Below are 18,403 nucleotides of genomic sequence, written 5' to 3' on the forward strand. Positions count from 1 at the left end.
TCCATTTGCAGAAATTATTCCAACTTGGGTTACTAGCTCACCGCGTTCTTTAGATGTTACTTGCCCTATTTGCTTTTCTCCCTTTTTTCCTACAATTTTTTCAACAGGTGGTGCTGTAGTAACCCCTGTTTCGTCTAAATTAAAAATTTGGCTTGCCTCATAGTTATGCCGGCTGTAAACAGTTTTGAGCTTGCCAAAGAATTCCCCAACAACTGTTTTGTTAAACGCTTCCTTGCTTCCGGTTTTCGAATTGAGAGCTCTGGATTTCTCCTCAAAAAACCGGCAAACCACTCCTCGCCAGCCATTGCTTGTGTTGCCCAAGAATCCGGGATTAAAAGCTTATTTCGAGACGCAAACTGAAATGCTAGTTGTCTAGTTTTTTTTGGAGTTAATCCATAGAACATAGATGAATATTTGAGTAAATATTCAGCTAATGCTTGTTCCATTTCTGGAGAAAAAATTTGACGATGTTTAAAATTTGGTTTTAAAGATATATTTTCTATCCTCTGCTCTCTAGCCCTTTTCACATAAATAGCTAAACGAGACTTAGTAACATTATACCTCTCCGAAACTTTTCGCAAGCTACCAATATTATTTAAGACATCCTCTACAGCTCTTCTTAGATCTCCATCAGGGAATTCCCTGTCGGTTTTCTTTTTATACTCTCTCACCATCTGAAATAAAAAAATAAATAAAAAATAAAAACATTCTGGGGATACAATGGACAATAGGGGATACTATGGACATCCGTCCATTGTATCCCCCATTGACCCTATAGTAAAATTATTCTTTTTCCTAGAAAACTAAACAAGCAATTTCAATTATTTGTTTCTTATAACCATATTCTATAATGCACATCACCACTAAAATAATTAGATATTAAAAAGTGTTGCATAGAAAATAATAAATGGTTACATTACTTACCGTAAAAGTTACAAACAGACTGGCTGAAACAGGAAAATATCGATAAAAATAACCACACTCAATGCTTGCTACCTTGCGAATGCCAAACGATTGTTCGGTAGTTATTGCATTAATTTACCATATGTGGGCGCTTCAAATACATATTAAGCGGGAGTTTTAAACATGTCCATTCTATCCTGGTGTCCATTGTATCCTCGGTCTCCCCTATAACCAGCTATCGTGCTACTGGCAAGGTCAAAAGTTAAAATCTCAACAATAAATAAAAGGGCATATTAAGATGCATGAGAAGGGACTAAGCAGGGTCTATACAAACATTAAAATCACATAATTACAAAACTAGGATAATTGTTATGTCAACATAGCCGACATTCTTGTCGTCTCCAGGTTGTTTCTGCAGTTGGATACTGGTACAAAGTTAAAACCCTTATTAAGAACATCAAATTATTTTCCATTAAAAGACTGAGAGGACCAATTTTCAACTATATTAACTGGTTTTTCTTTTTGTGATTTATCCTTCGAACTCACCAACTTTTTTACTGTTTTTGTTTAGTGAAGGAAACTTGCTAATGTATTTGTGGTTAATAACCCCAAACATGTTTCTTTGAAAATCCCTCCATGCTTGATACTGTAAATCACTTTGTCTAAAACAGAGTCTTTTAAAAAATGTGTATGCTTCTAACTCTAAAATGCTATGTTTATTATATAAATGTTTGATTTATAAATCTAACTATTTTTGCGAAGTAAAATCATCAGCATCAGCCTTTTTGGCAAAGATATTTGTTTTCTTAAAAGTATCTTTTAAAAGTAAATCTCATTTATGGAAGAGTTGAAAAGTCAAGTTCGGCTGAACATGTTTTAAATACTGGTCACTTTGTAGGGGTAAACAACTTAAAATAGTTAATAGCAATAGAAAATTAGATGTATACATTAGTGTTTAAGATTTGTTCGGCCATGCTTCATTGCACTTTCTGCAGGAAAATTGAGACTTTTGGTTAGTGGTAAAATTGTCTTGTGATTTGACTCTTACTTGGAAATTACAATTAATTGAATTTGTAAGAGTGTAAAATGAATAAATAAATATGCTATGATACTCCAAAAATAAAACTTACCCATATCATGTATGGCAAAATGTGAGATAATACCCCTCATTGAATGGAACATGGCTCCACATTTCCAACAATTAGCCCCCGAGGGCAAAGACGTCTTATGTTCACGTAAATGGGTCCAAATAACACTCTCCTGTGCCGGACATGTAAACTGACAAATTTGACACTGATGAATCTCATTTTTATTTTTCTCAATCTGTACTGGTGATGGCGGTTTCGGTTCAGTTTTTTTTAATGAATTTCTCGTAAAACGTTTAGTACTGCTAGTCGGTTCATCAGTATGTGTTTGCTTATCCTCGACAGTTTCTGGCAATTCTAAGGGTTCGGATTCAACTGTAGGTTTGTCTCCTAACTGATCAATTTTTGTGTTCCTTTCTTTTTTTCTTGGTCTACCTCTTTTAGATTTAACAGGCTTAGTAGGCACACTTTTCCTCATTGTTTTCGCTTTTCTTTCTAACTGCTTTCTATATGTTGTTTTATTAGTCATATATATACTTTTTCTCTTTCCTTTTGGTTTAACTTTTATAGGATCTAATAACAATTAAAACAAATTGATAAAAATCAGGTCTTTTTGTAAGACATATCAATATTACCATCATTATTATATTCTTCATATTTAGTTGCCAGAAGCAATGGTTCTTCAGATTCACTAGATGTACCATCACTTTTACCCACATCGGCATCTAACTTAGGCTTTTTCGGAGAAGATTCATATTCTTCAACAGGTTTTTTAGATGCTTTCTTATTTTTCACAATGTCCTGGCACATATTGACAAACTGGTAAAATGCTACCAAAGTATTATGGCAGAGAGAGCATATAAAGCATTCTTCAGTTAGAAATATATTCTAAAAATGTTTAAATTAAATTTTAAATAGTAGAATTTGTAGGATAGGCCCACTCAAGATAATAAAAAACTGACACAGGTTTACTTAAGCCATATTTTAGCGAGTAAGCGTCTTTAAGACATCTCATTCGAGCGATCAAGTCATGACGTCACCGTATAAGACACTTTAAGCGTTTGTTAGCGGTCTCCCGAGAGCGCTAATAAACTCGATATGTCAAAGGGAAGCTATACAAACAATACTGCCCTGCTTAACGTAAAGTTGTTGGATCTGACATTTTATCGAAAATTGGGTTAAAGGCTTGTTGGATAGCCCATAATATATATCACCTTATTTGTAATGCTAAAAGGCGTATCTGCTGTCCATCTAACTTAAAAATCCCAATAAAATATTAGCTATTTGCAATACACACATATTACTATGCCAAAGGGTCGTATCCAACAATTTTTACGCTAAAAGGGCATATCTACATGCATTTTGTCACATTCGCCCTTTTAGCGTAGCATTTAGCAACCCTTTGGTAGTTACGAAAATGCAAATACTTTAAATGTGGCATAAATGCTCCGCCTCTGATACTATAAAGTATTAAATGTGTTACTATTAACGGCTGTCAGTTAGGCTGTTGTTTACGTCTGTCACAGTCAAATCATTTTGGTGGCGTTAATTGAGTTGGTTCTTGGCTGATGCAAAGTATTATTGGATTGTAATATATTATTACTCAATACAAATAATATACTGGTAAGTGGAATATTCTTTATTGCTGAAAATAATTCAGTTTCTTTTTCTAAGAGGGATTTTAGTATTTATTGTAGTACAAAAATATAAATGTAATTTTATAATTTTAACTTCCAGAACAAAAAAAATTTTGGCTTTAACAACCGAATTAAACAAACAGCTTAAAGAGCAAAAGGAAGTTTATCGATCTTTAGCAAGTTGCTCAAAAACAAATCGTAGTGAGACTGAGGCAAATGATCCGGATTATCATGTTTCTAGTTCAGATATGGAATCAAGTGAATCGGAAGAAAATATGTTGGAAAGCCCAACAAATAAAATTTTTGTAGAGAAAGATGATGGTAATGAGACGATTGAGGAATCAGTAAAATTTATCATGGAAAAGCTACTAACTCACGTCGATGAACATTTTACGACACGCGGGACAAAAAGGAAGAGAAAGATCCCACTTAGAGAAAGGAATCTTCTTAAATTGGAAAATTTAAAAAATAAGCATCGCGTCAAACAACCTTGTTCTGCTGTATACAAAAAAAATGTATCAGTAAAATTTCAGATGAAAGGCGAGTACAAATTAACCAAGCGTTTTGGGCAATGACACCACAAGAACGAAAAAACAATATGTACTCTAAAACAAAAAAAGTACCTGTCAAAAAAAATTACTGCTGGTTTAAATTCACGCAGAAATTTTACTGTGACTTATGTTTGTCCAGAAGATAGGGGTATTGACCAAGAAGTTTGCAAAACTTTCTTTTTAGCAACTATGGGTTTCAACAACAAAGTGGACAAATGTTTACGTACTGTGCTTAAAAATACTCCTAATGGTTCTTTGCAAGCAACTTCGGATCGTCGTGGCAGTCATTCACCTACCAACAAAATAGACAGAACGTCCATAATAAATCATATTAATTCTTTTGAGCCTTCCATATCACACTATCGCAGGGTGCATGCTCCCAACCGAAAATATTTACCTACAGATCTCAATATTCAGATGATGTACAATGATTTGAAAATAAAAGAACCAAATATTGTATGTTCCTACGAGTTATATAGAAAAACACTACAATCAATGAATATATCTTTTGTGAAGTTGGATCACGAAGAATGTATTGTTTGTGAGAAGTATTTCTTGCATGAAAAAGACTCACAACATAAGAGGGATGAACCTGAACCTAATTGTTCTGTTTGCAAAGAATATACGATTCATAAGAAAAAAGCTACAGTTACGAAAATGCTACGAAAATGATAAGAATGATACTAGTGGAACAGCCATATATTCTGCTGATTTGCAAAAGGTATAAAGTTTGATATCTAAAAAATTTGTTAATTAAGTTAACTTTTGTATTTTAGGTAATCATGCTTCTAAGATATGAATCCTTGAAGGAAGTAATATTTACGGGGAGAATCATAGCATTCAATGAATCTTTTTTACCAGTGGGGACTAAACAAAAGAACAGGAAGCCCATAGCAGTTATTTGGCATGAAGGTGTGGCCGGACGCTCAAAAAGTGATATCATTAGCACATTTTATTCATTTTTTTTACGACATAGGGATGACAAACATATAATTCTGTGGCTTGATAATTGCTCAGCACAAAATAAAAATTGGGCACTTTTATCATTTTTTGTCAGCATAGTAAATTCAGATGAAATCAGCCTTGAAAAACTGGAAATTAAATATTTTGAGCCCGGCCACACTTTCATGTCGGCGAATTCATTCCACCACCAGGTTGAGATGTACCTTAAAAAAAAAGGAAAAGTTTATGATTTTCCTGATTTTGAAGACTGTGTACAAAATGCAAACAGTGGTAAAGTTTTGGTAATAAATATGCAACATAATAATTTCTACAATTGGTTAGACCACAGCTCTCAATATAAAATTAAAAATATTAAACCAAGTCGACCATACCTAAATAAAATAGTGGACATCCAGTTTTCACGAGGAGTGTTTACTTTGACTTACAAATGTAGCTTTTGTGACGATTTTGTCGAGTTAAATTTTCTAAACGCCAAAGTGCAAAAAAAAGGGTTTCCAGAGATTTTGCCTAGAATTACAAACAGGGATACCAGCTGAAAAAAAAAGTTCTATTTTGACTAAACTTGGGCCTGTACTTCCATAAAATAGGCTTGCGTTTTGGGAAAAGTTACCGGTTCTTTCTGAAGAATCTGAAATGGTAGAAGAAGACGACGACATATGAATTTTTTTGTTGAATCATTTGGAATCTTGTAAGATTTTTTTGAATTTGAGGCAATAAAACTGAATTTTAACGAATGTATTTTTATTACTTAATCACTTTTTATAAGTTGATAAAAATATTCAAACATTATTCTATATGTATTAAATTTCATAGTTCAGACATCTTTTAATTTAATAAGCAAATGGTAAAACGATACTAAGGAAAATAGGCGTATCTGCCATAACTCAAAATCTAAAAACAAGTTGCAATTTTTATTAATGCCACTGATTTTTTAAGAAAAAATTACTATAAACTCCATATCTTTCATTTTAGTGAAGTTTATCGTAATAGGTGGCATGTAATACGCCCATTAGCTTATGGAGGGCAGAATAATAAACAATAAATATTGATATAAATTTTTTTATATTTTTTTTGAGTTGGAGCATTATATTTCTAAGTATTAGTTTTAATTTATTTAATATTAATGTCTCATATACATTAACAGTTAAGACATCCAAACCAAATAAAAATGCAGAAAATAATAAATTATCAAAAGAGCGAATAGATTTGCAAAAAATACAGTGAAGAACGTAAAAGTGAGGTTGCACGGATATTTTTTTTAAATTGATTTTTGATTAGTTTGTGTTTATTTCTGTGTGAAAAAAAATATGAGTGAGGTTATGTTTATGCCAGTAACTTTTTTGTTTATTGTATTTCCTCTTGATCTGATCCTTAAAATGTATGAGATCGGATCTAGACTCAAAACGTTTTGAAAACTTAAGACAAATGGGTGTTTTCATGGTTTAGGGCAGTCTCCAAAGCAAATGCAATAATGATGAAAGGTATAGCTAATATTTACTAATATTTAGACTCTGACAGCTGTTGACTCAGACATGATGTCATTCGAGCGCAACCATATGATGACATAACACTTAAGACTGATAACCTGAACTTACCCACATTAGAGTCACGAAGAACATTACTCGACTTATGTTTTATGCATAAGGTTTTAAATAGACAATCAGAAATATTATCAGTCCCATTCCACCATACCAATTATGGCATTAATGAGCCAATTACACGAATGGCTCGAAGTGCTAATGGTCTGTCAGGACAGATAAACTTTTTTGACTTTAGGATAACATCTTTTAAGGGGCAGTTAAAGAATATTATTTCATAGGGGGCTTTAATTAATTAACTCATCTATACCTTTCACTGATTTATAGATAGTTTTGTATCTGAATATATATGTTTGTATGGGTATGCTATGTAATACTTTTGCAAATGGATTCCATTAATAAATAAATAAGACATTGTAAGCGAACGGGGTAAGACTCTTACTCGCTAAAATATAGCTTTATACTGATATCAAGCCAGTCTATGTTTTAGTGGTTATAAACGCGTCGAAAAGATACAGTATACAGGATGTTTCAGGATGGTGTTACTAAATTTAAATATGGGATTATATCACAACAAAATATACATTGTAACAGAATTAAAAAAAAATTGTAAAAGTTAGAGTGAAGGTTTTTGGTCAAGGGTATAGTTTTTATAAATAAAAGGTTTCCAAAAATACAGCCTCACTTTCTCTTTACTCTTGTTTTATTTGTTATAGCAATTTTTTTCAAAGTAATTTAAGAAATTAAAAATTAAACTCTGACACCCTGTATCTCTTTTAGTACTGCTTTAAATTGGAATCTATAAGAATATTTTTATGTAATATTTATCCCCTTAAAGTTTGGTAGTACCTTCCTAAAACATCTAGTATAAATAGCTTCAATCTAGAACTAAATTAAAATTAATTATCTATAAAGTGTTTTCTTACAAGCCCTGGTAAACAAGTAAGGACCATTGTGCCTAAAAAATTCTGGTAAGAATCCAACTTGATCCTGTTCTTTTGTGGCGTAACTTGATAACAAGTCCTACAGCAGGTTACTGGTTTTTCCTTGTTGTACTTGTCCAGTTGGCCAGCTAGAACTAGCAGTTCTTCTAATACATTTGACTTAGAATTTTCCACATGGGTTTTAAGTGTTTTTTCATTTGAAAGGATGGATGTTTTAAATTCATGGTATGTACAAATTAACTGGTCACACTTTTGGCATATTGATTCTTGTTCAATAACTTTGATGTCCTAAAAATGCACGAACTTCAATAGAAATTATTTGCATCTGTTTTATGACATGAAAATTAAAAAGTGTTATACAATCTACTAGGAAGTCATTTTGGTCTGATAGAAGTCTGTCTAGTAAGAACTAACTATTACAGGTAAGTCTTTTGGCGAAAAAGTAACGAATAAACATAGTTTTATACTTACAGTGAATGTTGGTTCCATGATAGTTTCCAGTTTGTCCCAATTCACAGATAAAAAAACTGAAGTGTGAGGAACTTTGGCACTTTGGCATAAAATGCAGTCTGCCATTTTGTTATATTTTATATTCAGAATCTTTACTTTCTCACAAGTCTAGTACTTAAAAACTATATATATATTTGCAAAAACAGAATTATTGTTAAATACATTTATTTAAATGGACCTTTGTAAAATGTAAACATTTATTTGAAGTCTGAATAGGCAGTGACAGTTAAAACGTCAATTACTAAGTTTACACATGACATTGTATACAGATATTATACTCATTGTATTGATTAAATAACAGCGAGCGCGTACTATAAATAGGTCGCTAGCAACCGACATATGCTGCGTTCTTGGTTTGGTCGCTGTCATTTGTAAAAAGATAACGTCGAATAAATCGAGAACGCAGCATATGTCGGTCGTCAACTTATTTATAGTCCGCGGTTGCTGTAATTTACTCAATTTAATGCCCATATCTCCTGAAATTCCCAAGGGATTTTAATATTTTTTTGTTTAGATCTTAACAATAAATACCTAGGTCGAATTATGGTAGTTGCAAACCATTAAAAACCAAACTTTCGTTGTGAAAATTAATTAAAAAGTCAAATGGAAAAGAGATCTCTGACCTAATTGGAACTATCATTATTCGATTTAGGTATTCATTGTTAATATCTGGACAAAAAATTATTAAAATCCCCTGGGAATTTCAGGAAATATGCCCATTGTACAGCAAGCGCGTACTATAGATAGATCGCTGGCAACCGACTTATGCCGCGTTCTCGATTTAGGTCACTGTGTGTGTGTGAAGCTAGCGTCCGCTTCACAAGAATCAACATTTTGAAAACGTTTTAAAAAGATGCCAATTAGAAACGCTAAGACAATTTACGGGTATCTACACATGCGTTTTATATTAATTCGCATTAACGGTTGTGTGTAAACATGGTAAATCTCAATGTATTTTTCTTCTTCTTCTTCTTGGTACTATCGCCATGAATGACATATAAAACACACTATAGGGGGGGGAACCTTTTTATTTCTTGAGTGACTGGTTGCCTACCCTCGTTAGCTAACAACAGTAGTATTAATTTATGCCTAACATTTAATTTTTTTATTTTTTTTGTGTACTATTTAAATATATAAGATTTTGTTCTTCTTTACATTTTTTATTTTATATTCATTTTATTACTGTTGTATGAGGAAAGTCGTCACAAGTGTTTTTATTATCCTGTTAGAACAAGACTTTACTTCTATGTATTTTGTAGATTCATTTGTATAAAAGTTGAACCTTACCTAACCTCAATTTTATCATCACAGCACACAGCATGTTTTCAATTTATGCTAGTGGATAACTATACTTTATGAACATTTAAAAGGGCTTCCGGTCATTCCCTTCAGTGGTCAAGATGATAAAAACCCGCTCGGTTCCAAAACACTTTGAACCCGAAAATGTCACCTTTTCAATATTCACGGAAAAGGAGATTAAAGACATCAGTGTACTGCAAATTGTGACCCCTTTAACATTAGACTCACTGGGGCACCCCATTTTGGGGGGATTGTATGACAACAGGTAAGCCAAATGTTCATTATAAGTTGCAATACATAGAAATCTTTAAAAAATTTTGTTGTCTTGTAGACTTGGTCCTTGCACAGACCGAAGTGCTCCTTGTGGAACCTGCAACAAGAATATTACATTATGCCCTGGGCATTTTGGCTTTATTGACTTACCGGTACCATGTGAAAATCCTTTATTTCATAAAGTAAGTACATAGGTTATTTTTTCAATGTTTATTTCTTATAATTAATATTTAAGTCCTACTTATTTTTAAGTATTGTAAATGAAAAATAATCATTAAAAATAAGAATTCCTACATACCTTTTTTCATTACAGAAATAATAATAACATAATTATTACTAAGTAAAAAAACATAAAATCATTAGTAGACTTAAGTAGTAGCTTAAAAATAGTATAATAGTCACAGCAATTGGCAAGTTAAAATCATCGCAACTCAATTATTAAAATGACATAACTACAGATTTAAGGATTCTAGGTTTCAATATCAGAAATACTAAACACTTCAGACAGATCGTACTTCTCATAATAGTTCGACAAGACTGCATTTTGAATATGGTGCAGTTATATAGTCTGTCCCCATGGACTCAATACCATAGTAAGGACAAATACAGAAAAATTCCTTAATAATCTTTATTTAAAAAAAAAAATGTATTATCCTATGTTTCTAGTAATTATCTCATGTAATATCATATTAACCGCTTTTATTTAATAATCAAGAACTGTTCTATAATAGACTTACTCAATATTTAGTATTTGTTAGCAATATGGGTAATAGCAATAAATATCTTGACTGTAACTTTATAAACCTGATTTCCTTTTATATACTAAAGTTACATCTGAAATGGAGGAAGTTTAAGGAAATACATTTATTTGTACACCCTCTAACTGAGTTTTCTTTCAAATGTAATGAGATAATCCTGGATTTATACCTGAATTTACTCACTTTGTAGTACAAAAAAAACTAGAAAGAATTTTTAGTATTTTCTTGGATGTTGCCAAAAATATATATAATAAAATATATAAAATAATTTGATAAATAAAATAATTTGAAATGTTCTCATAATATTACACTTATGAGATTGTATTAAGTGCACATACTATTTGGACTAAAATAACAGAGTTTTCAAAATTAAGACACAATAAACTTAACCTACAGGAACATGATATATCATTAAGATAAAGTTCTTCACAAAACAACTATACTTATTAAAAAACATCAGGAGGGGAAGAATTAAAATTTTGTAAATATAAAATCAGAATTACTCTTACAGCAATAATATAATAGTTATGGAAATTGAGTAAAATATTTGACTGATTAAGATCTAAAAATTCATTAAAGCTGTAGAATGCCTTAGCCAACAAATATTTTTTCACACAGTTGTAAAATTGCTTGTTATCATTCATTCTCATAACATGTCTTGGCAATTTATTAAAAATACAACCAAAATAATTAATACATGATTTATTAAGCCTCACATAATTAACCCTTAAGTCTTCATTTACTCCAATATTGTGACCATGACAGTTACTTGGCATTTCATATTGATTAAGATTTTGTTTAGTATAAACCAGACTGAATATGGATAATGAGGGAAGGGTTAAAAATTTGAATACAATAAAAGATTGACCTTGACAGACCTTGGGTCACACTAATCACCCTACTCTGTCGTGAAAAATTGCCTTAGCATGAAGGGTGTGGCCAAAGGCAAAATTGCATAATCACAATGAGATTGAAAGCATGATAAAGTGTTAATAGTACAGACCTGTCAACAAGTGATTTATATTTCTTAGAAGGAAAGTTAAAGAATTTATTTTTTAATGGTGTGATCAATATGTGTCTTAAAAATGTAAATGTTGTCTTTCACAGATTTTGCATTGGAAAGTTCATTTGTAAGGCTTTGTATTTATATTGTTCTTAGACTAAATAGGATTTTTTCAGTTGTATTATTGTTATTACTTTATATTTGTTATTTAATTTTTATTTCCTGTACCTTATTATTATTTCTATTTAATATGACCAGAATTGACATTGATTTTTTAAAGCATAATATAGTATTATGAAAAAATTTTTTTGAGGGATATGGTACAAGGGATGCTATTTATACTTTTATGACCAATGTTGGTAATAACTAAAATTTATACAGGCAATGTTTTACAGTATTTTCAAACCTAGCTAATGCTTTTTACACAGTTTACCATGTGAGACTCCTTAAAATGTTAGAAAACTATGGTATTAGAGGTATACACTATAAACTCTTTAAAATATCTTTCAAATAGAGAATTCTTTCAAATTGTGGAAGTAAGCAATATGGTTAAATTCAATTGTGAATTTAACCCTATTGCTTACTTCCAGCATTCGATTGAAGGGTAATTTCATAGACAGATTAAAGTGATGTCACGGACCCATTGTGAATTAAACTTTAAAAAAATTATCCAATCATGATTCATCAAGACAAACATAGCTATTGGTAAAAATAATTTAAACCCTAAGCACATCCATTTTTATTTATTTACTCTGTGTTAAAACACAAACAAATAATTGTAAATACTTCAAAATTACACACTGAGTTACACTAAAAGAGTACAAAACAAAGAGTTGAGTAAGAAATAAAGAAGATATTTAAGTATGGTTTAATTAGATCTCAATATAGTTGGCTTCACCTATATTCTATTTTATTTTGCTAATAAGTGGTAAAGATTCAGATCTTTCAGTAAAAGACAACCCAAAGTTATTTTTAAATGTACTTTAGTACTAAAGTCAAAAATAGCTTTATTGTTACATAACATCACCTGTTGTTAACAAAGCATTATATAAAACTTTAAAGATAGTTAAGAAAGATAGTTAAAGATAGACAACATAATCTTTTACAAAAATATAAAAATTTTAACAATTCTTACATAGAATATAGAACACACCCAAAGAAAAGGTAGTAAGAAGTTACATTACGCTGCGCAAAACTCTTCACTGTCAAAAAATTGTATTTAAAAACTCGTCTAGAGAATAAAACGCTTTAGCAAGCAAAAGTTTCTTTATATTTTTCCTAAAATGTTTTTCACAATTTATTAGCCTTATATAAATGGGTAGGTGGTTAAAAAGCCTTCTGCCCCCGTACACAAAAGAGGACTTAATCTGCTCACTTTTTGGGATAGGCAGAGGTAAAGAGAAGGTTGTTCTTAGATTGTAACCCGAGGAGGGGGGGCCAAGCTGATGGCGATATTTTTTGTGGATAAGACAAACAGTCTCTAAAATAAAAAGGCATGGCAATGTCAGGATAGAGTGTTTTAAAAGTAATGGACTACAGGGGCTACGAAAGAGAGCTGCACACATGTAGCGTATGGCTCTTTTTTGCAAAATAAATAGAGAGCTGAACAAATACTGAGAGCACACACCCCAAAACACAATACCATATCTCAGATGAGACTCAATAAGAGCATGGTAGGCAATTTTAGCCACATCAAGTCTCAGAGAATGTGTTATTACTCTAATAGCATAACAGTTGGATGATAACTTCCCTATTAAAGAGGAGATATGATTTTCAAATTTTAATTGCTTATCAATCGTCAGGCCCAAAATTTTGCATGTTTCAGAAGGACTTATTGTTTCATTTTGCAAAGTGACAGTTCCAAGGTTACATTTAAAAGTTAAAATATTAGTTTTAGAAATATTAAAAGTTAATCTATTAGATTCACACCATGACTTTACAAGAATTAAATCTTCATCAACGATATTCTTTAACCTCTTGGTGTCAGTGTCATGCCAAAGTAATGTTGTATCATCCGCAAAGATAGTAAATTTGCCCCTAATTGGAATTTGAGAGATATCATTGACATATAGCAGGAACAATATTGGTCCAAGAACAGAACCCTGGGGTACACCCGCATCCATATCCAGACGGGATGACATATCATTGTCAAAGAATACCCTTTGTGTTCTTCCAGATAGGTAAGAACGAAACCAGTCGAGAGCAACTCCTCTGAATCCATAGGTTTCTAGCTACTTTTCGCTAATTTAATATTATTAATCAAGAACCAGAGTATACATAAAATTATTTACATATATAAAATTATTTTGATTAATGTTGCAGAATGCAAAAAATCCATCATGGTTATATCCCTGAATGCCCTAATGTAGAAACCACTTTAAAAACTTAGAATGCTTAGCAAACAAAAGTAATTTCTTTTATTTGTTTCAATGTAATTAATTTATATCCTGTAAATATCTGTATTATGTTAATATTTAACACCCTCAGATAAATTAATAATGGGAAAACGAAAAAGACATATGTTGCAATATTCTGTGTTACATTTGATGTAGATATAAAATGTTCAGAAAATTATTTTTAATTTTCATTTAATTCAAGCTCGTAGAGAGATACTTGTCTTATAACTAAAGTCGAAATTGCTTAATTTTTAGTTAATACGGAGTAATATATTTTTATTAAAAGCTTTTATACAACTATAAAATTAACAACTATGAAATATTATTACATGTAATATACACTCACCGGCACAAAATTCCGCCACCCTGAAATATTGGCCAAGTTTGATGTTGCAAATTTTTTATTAAAACGCTGATTTGAAGCGTATTTTTATTAGGAGAAACAAACACTAGGTATATCATAAAGTTAATAAAAAAAAACAATTTTAGTAGCGTGTACTTCTTCCTCTCGCAGCAATAACAGCTTGCAGTCTTCGCGGCATCGAATGAATAAGGTTCCTTATTCTTTCTTGAGGAATAGCCTCATATTCTTCGATCAGCGCTAGTCGTAAGTCTTGGAAGGTTTGTGGTTGTACAGGACGACGACGAACGGCCCTTTTAAGTTGATCCCAAAGATGTTCTATTGGGTTGAGATCCGGGCTACATGCAATTCGGATTCTAGATGCGGGCTATTCCCAAGTCATTTTTTAGACACACAGCAGTAGATCTTCGATCTCTTGAAGAACTAATGGTGACAAAGTGATCATCAGCTGCAGTGGTCATTCTCCTTCTGCCAGAGCCTTGTCGTCTAGTAAAAATTCCCGTCTGTAAATACCTATTCCAGGCATCTCGAACTGTAGACCGCGGAAATCTCAGAGTACGGGCGACATAACTTTTGCTACGGCCATCTTCTATTAACGCAACAATTCTACCCACGTCTGCTGGAGTTAATACCATATTGACACACAACAAATTATAATAGTGACACTGTCAAACTTTATGTCACATTAATTGCGTCCTTAGCCAACGTCGATAATTTTTAACCGAAAACTTTACATTAATTATCTAAAAATAAGCTTCAAATCAGAGTTTTAATAAAAAATTTGCAGCAGAAATGAGATAATGGAATGAATCAAAAATCGAAATGTGTAGAATACATCAAAGATTACAATGAACAGTATGAAAACAGAATTATCCACCTTAATTTTCCTACAGGGTCTTTTGAAATTACGAGAAAAAACAACAGTTTGTTTTAATCCTGTATAATATAGCCTAATCGAAAAATGCTACTTTATAAATTGATTTTAAAAAATCACAACAAATGTATCTAAAAACTGATGGCAAAATCGTGAGAATCTGATAAAAAATAAAAAATTGATAAAACATCAAACTTGGCCAATATTTCAGGGTGGCGGAATTTTGTGCCGGCGAGTATATTATCAATGATATTACTAAAATAGTCTTAATTTTGTAATGGCCAATGTTCTTGACATGATTAGTATTTTTAACATCTCGGTGTAAACTATTAAACCTTTTGTCATTAAATTTATTATGATTTTTCAAGTGGGCAAGTTGTAATCTACTATATAAAAACTTATTTCATTGCAGACTGTAATTGCAACAATCGCTTATATATTATTTACATACTAACCTAGTTTATAGGCTAATATAGCTAATATAGCAAAATTTCAAGTTTCGTTTATAAAAAGTGACAATAAAATTCTTAATAGGCAATGTTAACGTCTAAATACGTCAAATTTTAGGTAATTGGTACAATACTAAGATACTCCTGCTTAAGCTGCCATAGGCTCCAGATTACGGAAGTAACAAGAAAAAAAATTCAAGCATTAAAAGAGCAAAATGGTGAAGATGTCATTCAAATGTCGGTTATTAAGCTTATTTTGGAAGAGGTGAAAATGGGTAAAGGGTGTCTTTTCTGTAAAGCAAGTATGGACAAGATACAGGTTTTGGCTAATAGGATTTTGATGGTCACCAGAAGGCTCGACAAGTAAGAGCAATATAAAACTATAATGGAATTTATTAAGTTATTTTTTCACATAGGTCCATTACCAATCAAAAAAATAAGATACAGGCCATGGAATCAAAATATATTAACCCATCGGAGGCAAAGAATTATTTGAGGGAAATTTGGACCAATGAGGAGGACCTTATTAGGATAATTGCTCCAGTTTTAGATGATATTGCCTCCGAATATCCAACAGATGCCTTTTTCTTTCAAGTATGGAAAAAATCTGAATATTTCACTTTTCACACATCAGAGAAAATTAAAATTATTTCAGGTTATCCCAGTTCCTCCACCGAACGTACGTCCTGTTAACTATTTGAATGGCCGAGTACTAGAAAACCCTCAAACTACTGTCTATAAAAATATATTGACTAACGCCTTGGTCATGAACCATCTTATAAGAGTTGTCCAGAAAAAAGGTAATAATTTATGATTTTGAATAATTTTTATTTTTAATTGGCATTTAATTTTTTTTGTAGGTGATACAAGTGTTTTAGTCTCGAAAGAGGCTAAAGAGTTTTATGATGCTGCCAAAGGAAAAACTCCAATCGAAAAGCTGAATAACTGTTGGGAAGATTTGCAAAGCGATGTTAATGGATTGTTATCAAAAGATCCTGGAATGAATAGAGAGGGGATTGGATTAAAACAAGTAAATGATATAGTTATGTGCTTATTAGTTTGTTATTATTCCTTTTTTTTTACAGATCATTGAGAAGAAAGAAGGGATAATTCGACAACACATGATGGGAAAACGTGTAAATTTCGCCGCTAGGTCAGTTATTACTCCAGACCCTAATCTGGATGTAGGTGAAGTGGGAATCCCGGAAGTTTTTGCCAAAAAGCTCACATTTCCTGTTCCGGTTACCCCATGGAACGTTGAGCAACTCAGACAGGTAATTTGCGTAAAATCCCTGACTATTAGCGATCTAATTTGAAACTTTAGCTTATTAAAAATGGTCCAGAAGTTCATCCAGGAGCGGTTTTAGTGGAGATGGAAGACGGTTCCATTAAAAGAATCAATCCAGAAAACAAGACACAGCAAGAAAGCTTATTAAAGGCAATAATAAACAAGGTTTATAGAATTTGAATATTAATTACTGTTTTATTTGTAGATTTTATTAACACCTCATAATCAACGTAGAGGAGGTTTCCAAGGAGTGAAAATCGTGCATAGGCACCTTCAAAACGGTGATATTTTACTGTTGAACAGACAGCCTACATTGCATAAGCCTTCCATAATGGCACATAGAGCAAGGATTTTGAAGGGGGAGAAAACATTAAGGTTGCATTATGCTAATTGCAAAGTAAGACTTTTTGAATTATGAAAACTGGAGTTTTACTATTAGGTTTACAGGCATACAATGCAGATTTTGATGGTGACGAAATGAACGCTCATTTTCCTCAAGACGAAGTTGCCAGGAGTGAGGGATATAATATTGCCGAGGTGAGAATATTTAATTGAAAATTTAAACAAAATTTAAATAATAAGATGAATTTTTGCTTTGGATTACATTTATTGGTGTTTATGTTTTGTTATGATTTTATTGAAATATCGAAGATATTACCTTTAATAATAATATATTTTATTTGGATTAATACTAGGGATGCGCCGAAGCGTAATTTTTTCGATTCGGCTGAATACCGGATCTGTTTAAATTTTGCAATGATTCGGCCGAATTGTTATTATTTGATATTGTTATTATATGATACAATTGAAAGCTATTGAGCGAACATTAAATTTGTTAAGCAAGAGGGAAAAATAAAAAAAAAAAATATGTCATTATAAACATGACTTTTAAACATTTATTAACAATAACATCACATTAAAAACCCAAATATAGGAAATGTTATTTCGATAAAAGCTTAAAAACATAGTCCAAAAAAAAAACAAAAACGAACTGAAAACATGAAAAAGAGCATTATTTTTCAGTACTGGAAATTTACAAGAGGTAAATTATGGTGGATGAACAGCAACTTTTCCGCATTTTTTGGAAGTAGTCTGCTTCTAGTTTCATGATAAATATTACCTGCTTCCGAAAAGGACCTTTCACTATATACACTAGAAGCAGGGGCTGTAAGAAATTTTAAAACTATCTGAAGTAATTTAGGAAAAACTGTTTTTCGGTCTTTCCACCAAGTAGTTGGATTCTCGGTTCTATTAATTAAAGGTAAAGACAGGTACATTTCAAATTCATCTTTAATGCTATTTTTATTATTTTTATTGGGTGTTTTGGTTGCAGAACTAGCTGCAATTTTGTCAAAACATTGCCATAATTTACTTTGGGATGATCCTACTTCTTCACTAGTTTTATCAGATAAATTATTTTCTAAATATACTGTTTGTTGAATTCTTGATAATGAAAATCCTTCATCGTCATAGTTAGTTGATTATCCTTGTACTGAAAAATAATGCTCATACTCATCTATTATATACTGTTTATAATTTTCAAGATTATCACTTTGAAAAAATGCTTACTT

At 31.6% G+C, this 18,403-nt stretch overlaps 2 protein-coding genes across 4 annotated transcripts in view; one reads left to right on the forward strand and one right to left on the reverse strand.

The window, feature by feature from the left end:
• The window catches only part of LOC126748300 (uncharacterized), a 25,956-nt gene extending 17,602 nt beyond the window's left edge, over window positions 1-8,354 (reverse strand). For 2 of the 3 annotated variants that reach the window (XM_050457453.1, XM_050457436.1), the window contains exons 1-4: window positions 8,093-8,353; window positions 7,604-7,909; window positions 2,624-2,876; window positions 2,034-2,561 (exon numbers count right to left, since the gene is read on the reverse strand). In XM_050457453.1, the coding sequence (XP_050313410.1) occupies window positions 2,034-2,561; window positions 2,624-2,876; window positions 7,604-7,909; window positions 8,093-8,197 (1,192 nt within the window). In that variant the 5' untranslated portion in view covers window positions 8,198-8,353. Of the gene's footprint in view, window positions 1-2,033; window positions 2,562-2,623; window positions 2,877-7,603; window positions 7,910-8,092 lie in introns of all 3 variants that reach the window. The other variant, XM_050457444.1, reaches the window with a different exon arrangement.
• Window positions 8,355-9,296: 942 nt separating this feature from the next.
• The window catches only part of LOC126748293 (DNA-directed RNA polymerase I subunit RPA1), a 42,692-nt gene continuing 33,585 nt past the window's right edge, over window positions 9,297-18,403 (forward strand). The window contains exons 1-10 of the mRNA XM_050457423.1: window positions 9,297-9,695; window positions 9,762-9,885; window positions 15,663-15,907; window positions 15,961-16,138; window positions 16,200-16,344; window positions 16,405-16,574; window positions 16,630-16,818; window positions 16,869-16,982; window positions 17,038-17,229; window positions 17,280-17,369. Of these exons, the coding sequence (XP_050313380.1) occupies window positions 9,532-9,695; window positions 9,762-9,885; window positions 15,663-15,907; window positions 15,961-16,138; window positions 16,200-16,344; window positions 16,405-16,574; window positions 16,630-16,818; window positions 16,869-16,982; window positions 17,038-17,229; window positions 17,280-17,369 (1,611 nt within the window). The 5' untranslated portion in view covers window positions 9,297-9,531. The remainder of the gene's footprint in view (window positions 9,696-9,761; window positions 9,886-15,662; window positions 15,908-15,960; window positions 16,139-16,199; window positions 16,345-16,404; window positions 16,575-16,629; window positions 16,819-16,868; window positions 16,983-17,037; window positions 17,230-17,279; window positions 17,370-18,403) is intronic.

This window comes from Anthonomus grandis, chromosome 2 (assembly GCF_022605725.1).
Source record: "Anthonomus grandis grandis chromosome 2, icAntGran1.3, whole genome shotgun sequence".
In the NCBI taxonomy this organism is placed as follows: Eukaryota; Metazoa; Arthropoda; class Insecta; order Coleoptera; family Curculionidae; genus Anthonomus; species Anthonomus grandis.